The 13,278-nt window shown below is 41.5% G+C and overlaps 1 protein-coding gene across 25 annotated transcripts in view; it reads right to left on the reverse strand.

Moving 5' to 3' along the window:
• Nucleotides 1-8,246: 8,246 nt before the first annotated feature.
• RBM47 (RNA binding motif protein 47) overlaps nt 8,247-13,278 on the reverse strand; it is a 169,718-nt gene continuing 164,686 nt past the window's right edge. For all 25 annotated transcript variants that reach the window (XM_069593961.1, XM_069593947.1, XM_069593954.1 and 22 more), the window contains one exon: nt 8,247-11,042. In XM_069593961.1, coding sequence (XP_069450062.1) covers nt 10,803-11,042 — 240 coding nt within the window. In that variant the 3' untranslated portion in view covers nt 8,247-10,802. The remainder of the gene's footprint in view (nt 11,043-13,278) is intronic.

A 13,278-nucleotide genomic window follows, 5' to 3' on the forward strand; every position in this document is an offset into this window, starting at 1 on the left:
ATATTGTGTTAGTTTGACGTGTATAGCAAAGTGAATCGGTTATACATATACATATATACACGTATACATATACATCCCCTCTTTTTAGAGGGGATATATCCCATTCTTTTCTCATATAAGCCATTCTAGAGTATGGAGTAGAGCGTTCTCCTGTGCTATATATACAGTATGTTCTTACTAATTTGCGGCATGTTTTTTTAAAACTTTGGATTTCAAGGACTTTATTTCTAGTTCTGTTTGAATGGATATTTTTAACATTTGAGTGAAAAGGCTGTTCTGTAAGAGATGCACAGAAATGTCTGTTTAACCTAAGAGGCAGGACTACATCGAGCCAACTAAGTCATTGTACAGCCTCTCACAGAACCGAAGAGCTCTAATCCTATTGTTCACAATGGAGTCAAAACTCTCATGAGTTCTATTTAGGGCCCAGATGGGCCAGTGACATCATCAGCAGTTGAGTCTACAAGGTAATACTTAAGCTCTCATTTCTGGAGTCAGACCAACAAGGATCCAAATGCTGGCTCTTCTACCTACACAGCTGTGAGAGCTCAGGCAGTCATGTAAACTCTCTGACCTTTAGTTACTTCATTTGTAAAATGGGAGATAACATAACTGCCTCATAAAGTTGTTGTAAGGATTTAATGAGACACTGCATTTAAAGTCTTTGGTGCAGGGTAAACATTTGCACCACATTATTTAATTTAGAGTGTTGATATGACCTTGGGCAAGTCATTTATCCTCTCTAAGCCTCAATTTCTTCCTTGATAAAATGGAGAGAATGCTCACCATTGTGCTTTTAGGTTCCACCACAAAGTCTGGCACAGTAGATGCTCAAAAACATTTCTTAATAAACAAATGGATGAATGAGGGGGAGGAGAGAAAGAAGAATGTCACCTGTAACTATCTTACAGATTCTCATGAGGCTTAGGTGACATGTGGCTGAAGAAAGTCTTCTGTGGACTGTGAATGCTACTCAAAAATAAGCTAAAATTATGAGCAGTGTTTTAAGGTAAAGGAAGTTCCTTAACTAGAGTGACTTTCTGGAATTTTATTCAGTTCCTCTCATATCTAGGACACTGCTCTTAGCCTTGTTCAATTAATTCTCCAGGAGTCTAATTATTTGGTCCCTGTGTTGTTCAGTCACTAAGTCATGTCCCACTCTTTGCGATCCCGTGAACTGCAGCACGCCAGGCTTCCCTGTCCTTTACTGCCTTCCAGAATTTGCTCAAACTTATGTCCATTGAGTCAGTGATGCCATCCAACCATCTCATCCTCTGTCATCCTCTTTTCCTCCTGTCCTCAATCTTTCCCATAATCAGGATCTTTTCCAGTGAGTCAGCTCTTTGCATCAGGTGACCAAAGTATTGGAGCTTCAGCTTCAGCATCAGTCCTTCCAATGAATATTCAGGGTTGATTTCCTTTTGGATTAACTGCTTTGATCTCCTTGCTCTCCATGGGACTCTCAGGAGTCTTCTTCAGCTCCACCGTTCTTTGGTGCTCTGCCTTCTTTATGATTCAACTCTCATATCCATACATGATTACTGGAAAAATAATAGCTTTGACTACTCAGATCTTTGTTGGCAAAGTGATGTCTTTGCTTTTTAATATGCTCTCTAGGTTTGTCATAGATTTTCTTCCAAGGAGCAAGTGTATTTTAATTTTGTGGCTGCAGTCACTGTCTGGAGTGATTGGAGCCTAAGAATATAAAATCTGCCACTTCTACTTTTTCCCCATCTACTTGCCATGAAGTGATGGGACTGAATGCCATCATCTTAGTTTTTTGAATGTTGAGTTTTAAGCCAGTTTTTTCAATCTCCTCTTTTATCCTCAAGAGGCTCTTTAGTTCCTCTTCATTTTCTGCCATTACAGTGGTATTAGTACTTATATGTACTCTGCATATAAGTTAAATAAACAAGGTGACAATATACAGCCTTGTCTTATTTCCCAATTTTGAATCAGTCCGTTCTTCCATGTAAGGTTCTAAGTGTTCCTTCTTGACCTACATGTAGGTTTCTCAGGAGACAGGTAAGATGGCTTGGTATTTCCATCCTTTTAAGAATTTTCCATATTTGTTGTGACCCACACAGTCAAAGGCTTTTGAGTAGTCAATGAAGAAGAAGTAGACATTTTCTGGAATTCTCTTGCTTTCTCTATAATCCAACAAATGTTGACAGTTTAACCTCTGGTTCCTCTACCTTTTTTAAACCCAGCTTGTATATCTGGAAGTTTTCAGGTCACATACTGCTGAAGTCTAGCTTGAAGGATTTTGAGCATTATCTTACTAGCATGTGAAATGCGTGCAACTGTCCCATAGTTGAACATTCTTTGGCACCTTTGGCCCTAGCAACTCAGAATTCCTAGCCCAAGCTCCCTCGATTGGGATGCCTTCGTGATGACATGCCTGCTATCACGTCATGAGCAGGTGGAGGACCTCTTGACCCTTGAAGTTAATAACTTTATTTAACTGGGTAAGGCCTTACATTCCAAAATTAGAACTTTGTTCTTCAGTTTATTGAACAAGGGATCTGTCCTTGGCGAAAATGCATTACTCACCTCAGTGTGAATTAGTTCATTACTTTCCTTTCTGAGAGGGAAGTTTGATCATGGGAATGTCCACGGGCGAGAGATTTGGAAGCCCCCAGGGGAAATGGGCTTGGGAAGGTAATCCTTCAGCGCCTGGAGACTCCAGGTTTTGTATTCCAGGTTCTGCCATGTGGGCTGATTTTTCATCTCTTTTTTCCAATGACCTTCGTGGTCAAGTGACTCTGTGAGGAGACCAGTATAATTTCTAGAAGAAACAAATGACTTTAGGTCCTCACAAAATGAGTGAATTACAATTATACTTCCCCACCCCATCCCCAGGTCAGAGTTAGACAATCCATGTTCAAATTCCAACTCTTTCAGTTACCAGCTATGGGGTCTTGCGGGGTTGGGCTTTCCAGGTTGCTTAGTGGTAAAGAATTGGCCTGTCAGTGCAGGAGCTGCTGGAGACGTGGGTTCAGTCCCTGGGTCGGGAAGATGCCCTGGAGTAGGAAATGGCAACCCACTCCAGTATTATTGCCAGGATAAACCCATGGACAGAGGAGCCTGGTGTGCTACAGTCCATGGGGTCACAAAGAGTTGGACACAGCTGAACAACTGAGCACTCAGGCACGCAGCCTTGGTGAAGTTATCGAATCTCTCTTTGCCTTCTTGGTATTTATCTGTAAAATGGGGGTAATCCTAGTAGCTATCTCAAGTATGGAAAAATAACCCATGCAAAACACCTCTATACTGTGAGAAGTCAAAGTGGTGATTTCTTTATGAGGAGGGAGTGTGACTGGAAAGGGCCCTAGGGAAGCTTCTGGCATGCTGGTCATATTTTTCATCTGGATGCTGGTTACATGGATGTGCTCAGTTTGTGAGAACTCATCATGCTGTATATGATATTTGCATAATATTGCATCTGTGTTATCTTTTAATAAAGCTTTTTAAAATCCATGTAAACTACTTGACATATCGTAAGTTACTATCAGCCATTACTTGATCTCCTGCTCAGTGATCACTGTCTAAGCTTTAACATTATTCCCAAACGCAAGGAGGGGCTTCCCCAGGGGCTCAGCCGTAAAGAAGGTGAAAGTGTTAGTCACTCAGTTGTGTCCAACTCTTTGTGACCTCATGGACTGTAGTCTCCAGCTCCTCCGTCCATGGGATTCTCCAGGCAAGAATACTGGAGTGGGTTTCTATTTCCTTCTCCAGGGGATCTTACAGACCCTGGGATTGAACCTGGGTCGCCTGTAATGCAGGCAGTTTCTTTACCATCTGAGTGACTAGGGAAGTCCCCAGTGGTAAAGAATCTGCCTGCAATGCAGGGGACACAGGTAATGAGGGTTCAATCCCTGGGTCTGGAAGATCCCCTGGAATAGGAAATGGAAACCCACTCCAGCATTCTTGCCTGGAGAATTTCATGGACAGTGGGGCCTGGAAGGCTACCGTCCACATGGTCACAAAGAGTTGGACTCAACTGAAGTGCCTGAGCAGGCATGCACACAAACACAAGGAAATTGACAAACAAAAACAAGAAGTACAGACAGCAGGCCTTGACTGGGCACTCAATGGTTTAATTAGATATTTGTACTTAGGGGTTGGGAAATTATGCAAAATAGGTTATTTTTGCTATTGTCTCATGCTCAGACTGCTTCCTTCTATAGGTGTTAGAGCACATTTAGAAATAGTTACATTTCCAGAATTTCTCCTCTTACGAAAGCATCTTATTTGGAAAGAGGAGAGAAGGTGCCTTTTGGGAAGCTGAGTTTGCATGTCATTTGGTATGACTGAGAAAATGTCAAATGGACATATTTGAATTGGGGTGGGGGTGAAGCTGGTGAAGCTGATAGAAATACTGTTCTCTGGTGCCAACACTTCTTAGAAAAAAAATTCTGAAAAAGGAGAGGAAGAGTCCCAGCAGAGGGAACTGGCAAGGCCCAGTGCTATCATGACACCATGAGCTCAAAATGTCTTGACCCAGCACCCCCAGCAAGGTCATCTCAGAAACAACTGGGCTTCAGCAACTTGTCTTAGCTGCCTCAGAATGACTAAGGCCTATTTAAGCCTCATGGTTGGTTAATCATTAATGAAGATTTTTGACAAACAAAGTAGAACAAGCCAAGAAAGAAGGGTGGCTAAAAATTAGCTCGGAAAAGGTCATATTTCTTGCAAATGAAAGGTTTGGTGGTGTTTTCGATTGTGAGTATAATTGCGTGGAATGGAGTCAAAAGGATATATAACCCTGCTAAGGAAGCCAGTGTGTCTTTAGGAGATTTTATTTAGGACTTTCCTCCATCCTCACATTGATCTGCAGGACTATGGGCCTCCATCATCTTTCCCAAGAAAGCTGCATTCTCTCTTCCCAAGAGAGAGTGGGGAGTTTGGCCAATCCTGGCAGCTGCTATGTGATTCCAGACAGGAAGGATGGAAGGTCCCAGAGGGTGGAACCTGCCTCTAAAGAAAGAAGGGGTGAGAACTCTCAGAGCCTCGGCTGGCCCTACAAACTCCCATGGCAAAAATCAGCGTTGGTGGGCATCACCTGGTGCCAGGAAGGCTGAAGAGAGGCAGTTAGCCACTAGGGGGAGCGCTCAGATGCTATTGATTGCTAGACAATCCCTCAGCCCTTCAGTTTAGATAAAGGCAGTTGCCACCATTTTCTAAAAGAAACTCAAAGTCCTAAATTGGAACGATTTAGGGTTCTTCCTACTTCCTTGTTATAAGGGCCAAATCTCTTCCTTCCAGAGTTAACACGGGCCTATCAACCATGTTTAGTGTTGGTGGGGACAAAGGTTGTCCCCACACACCCTTCCTCCTCTTTTTTGAGGCTGCCACACTGAACGTCGTTCAGGTACTTGCGTTTTCTTCTGGGCCTGGGCATTTCCTGTTTCCTCTTCTTCCTGCTCATCTGCCCTCCCTCCTCCCCCTCAACTCATCCTGTTGTTCTTTGCTTAGATGCCACTTCCTCTCCAAAGTCTTCTTAACCCCTTGCCCAGGCCAGGGTGGGTGCCCCCTCCCATTTCATAGCCTTTTCATCACTGTCTTATCATGCCTGGGAGCTTCTGGAGGGCAGAGGGGGGTTGATTTTGTTGATCATCACCTTTCCAGTGCATCATCCCGTTCTGGTAGAGAGCTGGCACTTGACAAGTGTTTACTGAATAAATAAGTGAACAAAAGCATAGAAAGGGGTAAAATGGAAAGGCTTAATGCAGTTAAGACAGTGGAATGCATTCACTACAGTTCATAAAGAGGAAGAGTAAGGAAATAACTTTCTTGTCTATGATGTACCCAGCTTATTTAAAAATTTATTTATCCAGGCTTTTAAATGATTCATTAACTTATCTGATTTTCACAGTAACCTTATGAGGTTATCATCTTTTACCAATTAAGAAACTGGTGCTCAGAGAGGCAAGGTGTCCTTTCCAAGGTCACATGGCTGATAAATAGCAAAGCCGGGGGTTCACCCCCTAGGCATCCAGACTGCAAGACCAGCCTGTTTCGCCAGGCCACAGTGCTTGCCAAGGGTTTGGGCAATCACTGGGGGACACTGGGCACCTAGAGATGGAAGACTAATGAGGGGAAGGAGAAGGAAGGCCATGTCTAATCTGATAGCTTAGAACTTGGAACTGAAGCAAAACATGTCTCCTGAGTTTCATTCTGTGTTTAAGCCTAATCATGCCCTTGACCTTGAACGGTCAGAGAGGAGGAGTGTGTCAAGGAAGTGCCAGGACAAGGATAAAATGAGTACATCTGTGTTGTCCTACCACTAATTTATTTTTTAAAGCTGAAGATGCTTTTTTTTTTTCCTTCTTTAAGGTTGTTGTGTCAAATGTGATTTTTTCCAAAGCAGCCACACCGAAATGTCACATTTCATGTTTTTTTTTTTTTAAACTCAACTCTCCCCAGAATACTTTATAATAAAGATAACATGTGATATACTATATACATCTCTTTAAAATAGTCAAGTACCCTAATGCCCTTAAAACAGGGTCTGGTAAGCCAGTAAGGTCAACTATAATTGACAAAATACACTCAGCATGGGGCATGCCGTGTCACAGCACCCAGTAAAATGTTGGGACTGTTCACAGGTTATCCTTCTTTAGGAAAGAAAAATTAGAACTTTTGTATTCTAGCTGTCTTTACTTCCACCTAAATAAGTGCTTATGCATGTTGTCTTGACAGATATTTTTGGAATTTAAAACTTGGGGATCTAGTCTAGTAAAGAATCAGAAGGGTATAGTTGCCTTTACAGTAGTTTTTTAGTCCCGTCCATAATCCTTGATGCAGCATCATAAGTCGAATTCCATCTACCAGACAATTGTAGCAGCTCACCTAGTGCTATGTCCTCCGAGCTGAACGTAGGCATTTCGGCCATTCTACCTCCAGTTCCTATCCCCGAGGAAAGAGGCTGCATGTGAACACACATTAAAAGTCAACAGAAAAGAAACTAGTTTTGGAGATCAGCTTTTCTTTTTGTAGGCTGTGAAGCAGGCTGTTGGTACTACTAAATCTATTTCCAGGGTCAGTGTGCTGAGACTTGGAGTCTGAATTTCTGCCCTGGTTCCTACCAGCTGTGGGACCCTGGCCAGTCACGTATCAGCTCTGCCTACTTCACTAAGCGCTTGTGAGGTCCCGAGGTGACGGAAACCAAACAGCCTTAGAGCCTAATGAATCACACAATCATAGCATTTATCCCCACCCAACACACTGTTTACCTGCTTATTGGGTCTGTGTTCTCCCACTTTAATATAAGCTCAATGTGTACAAAGTTTTGTTGGTTTTATTCATGCTGTACTCACCACAGCACCTAGAACAAAGCGGGGCATTTAGTAGAGATGTAAGAAATGTTCTGTAAGATTAATTCTTTTAATTCGTTTTCTGACAAAAGCAATCAAACTCTGATTCTGCAACTTAAAGGGCATCTGTGTTCATCTCCTAGAACCAGACAGTATCAGCAAATCTCGTTGATTTCTCACTTTGGGAAGTTCTCTGGCCTTTCCTGTCTGTGAAAAAGACTTTATCCTTTTAAGAGGAAGCAGGAAGTTAGAATTCCAAGAACTGTAGGTTGGGAAGGCCCATAACTCAGGCTACTCAAGACTAACTACGTAAAATTCTTAATCAATGGCAAAGCTGCGTAGGGCAGTTTTTAGAGGTAATTCCACTGACAAGTTACCACTTTCCCTTGAATTATTAATTGGCTTTGCTGATGGATCCCACCTGAAGTTAGTGACGATCTACAGAGAAAAAGGCAGCGTCTTGCTAATCTTGCTGCATGCTGTCAAAAAAGGTGAAACAGAAAACTCTGGTTTCCAGTGAGGTGACCAACATACAGGTCACACCAGTACTTTCATGAGACCATCGAACAACTCAATGTCACATCAACTGAGTCCATGTAGATATCTAAGTGTAAAGCTCTTGGGATCATAAAAAAGCTTCAGCACTGAGAACAGTAACAGGCTTTGCCACATCCTACTCTAATCCAGACGCTAAGTAGTAGTTGAGTGTTCAACTTTCTACCACCTGGACCCACTGATAACAAACACTGATAATTCACAATTTCTACTATGTACCTCAACTTCATTAATAATTCCAAATCAAAGACATGACTTTCCCCAGCCAGAAACAGTCGATTCCTTCTATGCTATAAGGGCTTTTTTCTAATTTTGTTTGGGGGGGAAAAAAAAGTGTATAAAGAAAACACAATTTAAAATAAGGTACTGAAATTGCTTTAAGAAAGTTTTATTTACTGCATACATCCTAAGAATGTATTGTAAATGAAGCAAGATCTAAATAAACTTAAAAGCTTTTCAAATACAAAGCAACTAAAGATAACAACTAAACTGCCAGCATGTTTGAAAACAGAGAACTCGAAAGCTTTTTTTTTTTAAAACATTTTTATAGTTTGTTCTTAACCCTAAAAAAAAGTTCACATTTCAAGTTACAAACTTACCTCAGTAGTGTACATATGTGAAATGGTTTTGAAACAAGAGGAACAGGCAGACCTAAAGGTAGGTAGGAGGCTCACTGATACTTAACTGGCTATGTCACCAACATTTATTTTTAAGGTAGTTTGGTAGTTGCCATGTTAAGACACCATTTTTTTCCTTTTTTTTTTTTTCCATTTTTGCAAATAATTTACAGGCACATGTAAAATACAGTAAGATCCCTGGGTCAGTCTCATCCAGTGAACCTCTGTGCTAATTAACCCTTCACTGGAAGAAGAGTAAGACAGCACTTCTTTCATACAAAGTCAAGGGATGGGGACTGAACGCAAACTGCATTTTGTTGGATTACTCATTACAACGGATTTGAGTTTGGATGCAGCTCGCTGGGTACATCATCAGAAACATTGCACAATTACTTTCTGTCATTTAACAATGATGGAAAGGAAGGCTAGGAATGTTTAAAGGCCTTTGCAGGCACTCAATAGTCTTATAGAATAGTTAAATAAATATTGCTTATATATAAAAAATTCATCCCACCCTAAGATGAGGGAAAAGAGAGCATCTGGGAATCTCTTAATTTAAAATGTAAAACAGAACTAAAACATCTGCTAAGGGCATGATCCTATTATTAATCCACAATAAGAATTCAGCCATCAGCAAAATTCAGTGAGTGGAAACATTTGATGGAATCTCTAATATGACGTAAAAACACAACTATGTCCTTGCCATCTATTGCACACCTCACTTCCTTGTTAGAACCTTAAAAAAAAAATTCCAAGTTGATGTATTTCATAGAGTAGATGACAATCTTAACATTTTACTGTATTTTACATTCACTCTGCTAAACAAAAGCCTTTAAACAGGCACAAAACACTGCAACAATACATTTACTTCCTAATAAAACAAAACTGTTTAATAACATTGAAATAAAATGGTTTCGTTTTGCATTCAACTATATACCATGAATTTCTGCAACATAAAACAACTAAAAATGAGCATTAGGAGATATTTACAAACTATCCTTTACTCCTACAGGTCTCTCCCCCTCCTCCTGGCTGTGTACGCCCCAAGTCAGTTCACTTGCCACACACACAGCAACAGCGGGAGGGAGGCCCTGTTCAATAAACACAATATTTCCAATACCCCTGACAACACAGACATTGTGCATGAAACACGATAAGGCAGCTAGAAGCATAGCCGTCTGCTAACAAGAGCCTTTGGGGTCTTGTCTATAATAACATTCTCTGTCTCTACAAACTTAGACTTCAAAACAAATATATAATAGAAGCATTAAGAAAGGAGTGAAGGTTTCATATTGGACAATTAAATAGCTATGCAAAGATGCCTTATGCAAACTATGAAAATCTTGTGCTTACACATACTCTGCTATTGAAAATAGCTCCCCAACCAAACCACAACCCTCCCCAAACAAAAACCCATACAAAACAAAAAACCCTAACAAAAATTAGTATAAAAGCCATCAATGTTCTCTGTCAGAGTAATTAATTTGTCCTTGACTTGCCAAACATGAAGGTGGGTCTGGGGAAGGTGGGGGTGGGGGTGGGGGGGAGGGTGGGGGAGGGGGGAGGGTGGGGGAGGTGACACGTCTAAGAGCAAAGGCACATGGACATTGAGTAGGGGCCCAGGACGATGGCAGCAGGTGACAGCGCCTTCCAGTGTTTGGACTCAGAAATGTGACAAGTCTTTTCAATATTGGCTTAAGGAGAGGTCGAGCGTTTAAAGAACAGAACCATCGTGAATAACACATGGTTAACACCCGTCAACCCTTAATTCCAGCAGAAATAGAGGTTTCATTCATTTTATAATTGCACTTTCCAGTATAACTTTTAAAATAATGTTTTCTGTAGTATTTTTAAAGCACTATTGTTTGTATCTTTAAATATTGAATATATTTTTCAAAATAGTTCCCTAACTGCTCAAGTGTGCTTTTTTAATATATACTTGATATATTATTGAAGGTACTACAAAATAGAAATCTCTGGAGTGCAGAAGTTAAGAAAATAACCTTCATAACTGAAAATATATCCTTAAAAATACAAAAACAAAAACCTCTATACAAATGTACTACCACGTACAAATTTTTAAGAGATGGTGTTTAAGGCACAAACCATTGCAAGTCTCTTAGAAATGTATGAACACAGGTCTGCTAAATTGAAAACAGTCTTAAAAAACTAGTGAAAACTTCATGTAATATAAAATATTCCAGTATGGTTTTGATAACATTCTTCGCATTCAGGTTTCGTGTGTGCTAACCGAACACGGTCTTTCTTCATAAATAGTAAAGTGTTCCTTCAGTGGCGGCGGCGGCGGGTCTCAGTAGGTCTGGTACACGTCGTGGATGGGCACCTGGATAGCAGCGGCGGGGAAGGCCTGAGGTATGTAGCCTGCGTATCCGCCGTACACGGCAGCCGCGGCCGCTGCGTTCTTCTGTAGTGTGGCGATCGTGGCTGTGGCTGGAGCAGCAAATGGCACATAACTGGCTCCGTAGATCCCAGCAGTGGGAATTCTCTGAACATTTGGAGCCACCGTGTACACTGGAGTTATTGGGCGACCCTGTGGGGAGAGAGAGCATCCTTATTGATCACCTGTAGGTATCTAACCAGATAGGCGGAGGACACCACCCTAATGGTAGAAAGCAGAGAGGAACTGAAGAGCCTCTTGATGAAGGTGAAAGAGGAGGGTAAAAAAACTGGCTTATATCTCAACATTCAGAAAACTAAGATCATGGCATCTGGTCCCATCACTTCATGGCAAATAGATGGAGAAATGATGCAAACAGTGAGAGACTTTATTTTATTGGGCTCCAAAATCACTGCAGATGGTGATGGCAGCCAAGAAGTTAAAAGATGCTTGCTCCTTGGAAGAAAAGCTATGGCAAACCTAGACAGCATATTAAAAACCAGAGACATCACTTGGCCAACAAAGGTCTGTATAGTCGCAGCTTTGGTTTTTCCAGTAGTCATGTATGGAGAGCTGGACTATAAAGAAGGCTGAGCATCGAAGAATTGATGCTTTCAAACTGTGGTGCTGGAGAAAACTCTTTAGAGTCCCTTGGATAACAAGATCAAACCAGCCAATCCTAAAGGAAATCAGCCTTGAATACTCACTGGAAGGACTGATGCTGAAGCGGAAGCTCCAATATTTATGGCCACCCTGATGTGAAGAGCCAACTCACTGGAAATGACCCTGATGCTGGGAAAGATTGAGGGCAGGAGAAGGGGGCGACAGAGGATGATATGGTTGGATGGCATCATTGACTCAATGGATATGAGTTTTAGCAAATTCAGGGAGATGGTAAAGGATAGGGAAGCCTCGTGTGCTGCAGCCCATGGGGTTGCAAAGAATTGGATATTACTGAGCGACTGAACAACAACCACCTACCCATTCATTCAACAACCCCATTCATTCATTCAACTCCCAGGGGTGAGGGAATGACAGAGAAGCGAAAGTTTCCATTCTCAGGGCAGATGGACAGATAAGCAATAATCGTAAGGGACTGAGATGGGAGCCACTGAAGTGCAGTTGCATCCTCAAGGCACGTTCAAATTCCTAACTGGTGACTACGACAGAACTGGAATGTTCAGGGAAAGTGCACATACTCTGGAATCTTCTGCCCACCATTCTACTCAATCAGCCTACATACCAGAGCGAGCTAGAGATGGGAGTTGAGGTCTACCTTTTACTCAGTTGATCTCACTGTAATTATGAATACGTATTTTTCCTAAAATACATCCCAGCTGCCTCAACTCATTCCTAACTGAAGGAACATGATGTACCAAGAATGGAGAGGAGCACAGCCTATGACTTTATGGAACAAAGTACACAGCTCTCCCAAGGGCCAGCATCTTAAGCTCTGACCTAAAAAGACTGTGATCACACAGGATCTTCAACAAATGCGTTCGCGTCAGCCATCACAGACCTAAGATTTGACACCACTAAATTTACAGTTGCTGTGGAAGCTTAGAGAAGAGGCCAACTAACTTGAGGGGCAAGAGGAAGCATCTCTGAAGTGGAAAAATTTGAGCTGGGTTTTGAAGGATAAGAGGGGGCTTCCCTGGTGGCTCAGATGGTAAAGAATCTGCCTGCAATGCCAGAGACCTGGGTTCGATCCCTGGGTCAGTCAGATTCCTTGGAGAACAGAATGGCTACCCAATCCAGTGTTCTTGCCTGGAGAATTCTGTGGACAGAGGAGCCTTGGGGGTTATAGTCCGTGGGGTTGCAGAGTCGGACATGACTGAGCAACTAACACGTTCACTTTCACTTGGATAAGGTGGGATTTCCACATGATGAGGAAGTGAGGAAACAGGCGCTATCCGAAGTAAGCTGCCTTACTGTAGATGCCATGCTCGCTCTGAAAGTCCAGGATGCTTCCTTCCCTCCGCTTGAGAGTGAAACATACATTTTCAGAACAAGTAGACAAGGAAGACTGTGGTTCAGTATTTTCCAAAATGTTTGCTACGGAGTTCATTCTGTGGACTGCTTAAGGGAAAAGGAGATTTTTGGTAAAACAAAAAATAATGTTGGTAAAAATTTTGGTAAAAATAATATTGGTAAAAATTTGGTAAAAAAAATAAATCATACATTTATTTAAGAAAACATCTTGTGGACCTTATGTTTCATAGCATGCCCTGTGGTACAAATAGTTCAGGATATGTAAAAGGGAGAATTAGATTTTAAAAAAATTATTTCTTCCTGGATTTTATAAAGGAATTACTTATCATTCCTTTACAAAAATCTACAAATTAGAGTTACAAAATTATGTTCAGAATTGAAGAGTCATTTTTTTCAA

Source organism: Ovis canadensis, chromosome 6 (genome assembly GCF_042477335.2).
Source record: "Ovis canadensis isolate MfBH-ARS-UI-01 breed Bighorn chromosome 6, ARS-UI_OviCan_v2, whole genome shotgun sequence".
In the NCBI taxonomy this organism is placed as follows: domain Eukaryota; kingdom Metazoa; phylum Chordata; class Mammalia; order Artiodactyla; family Bovidae; genus Ovis; species Ovis canadensis.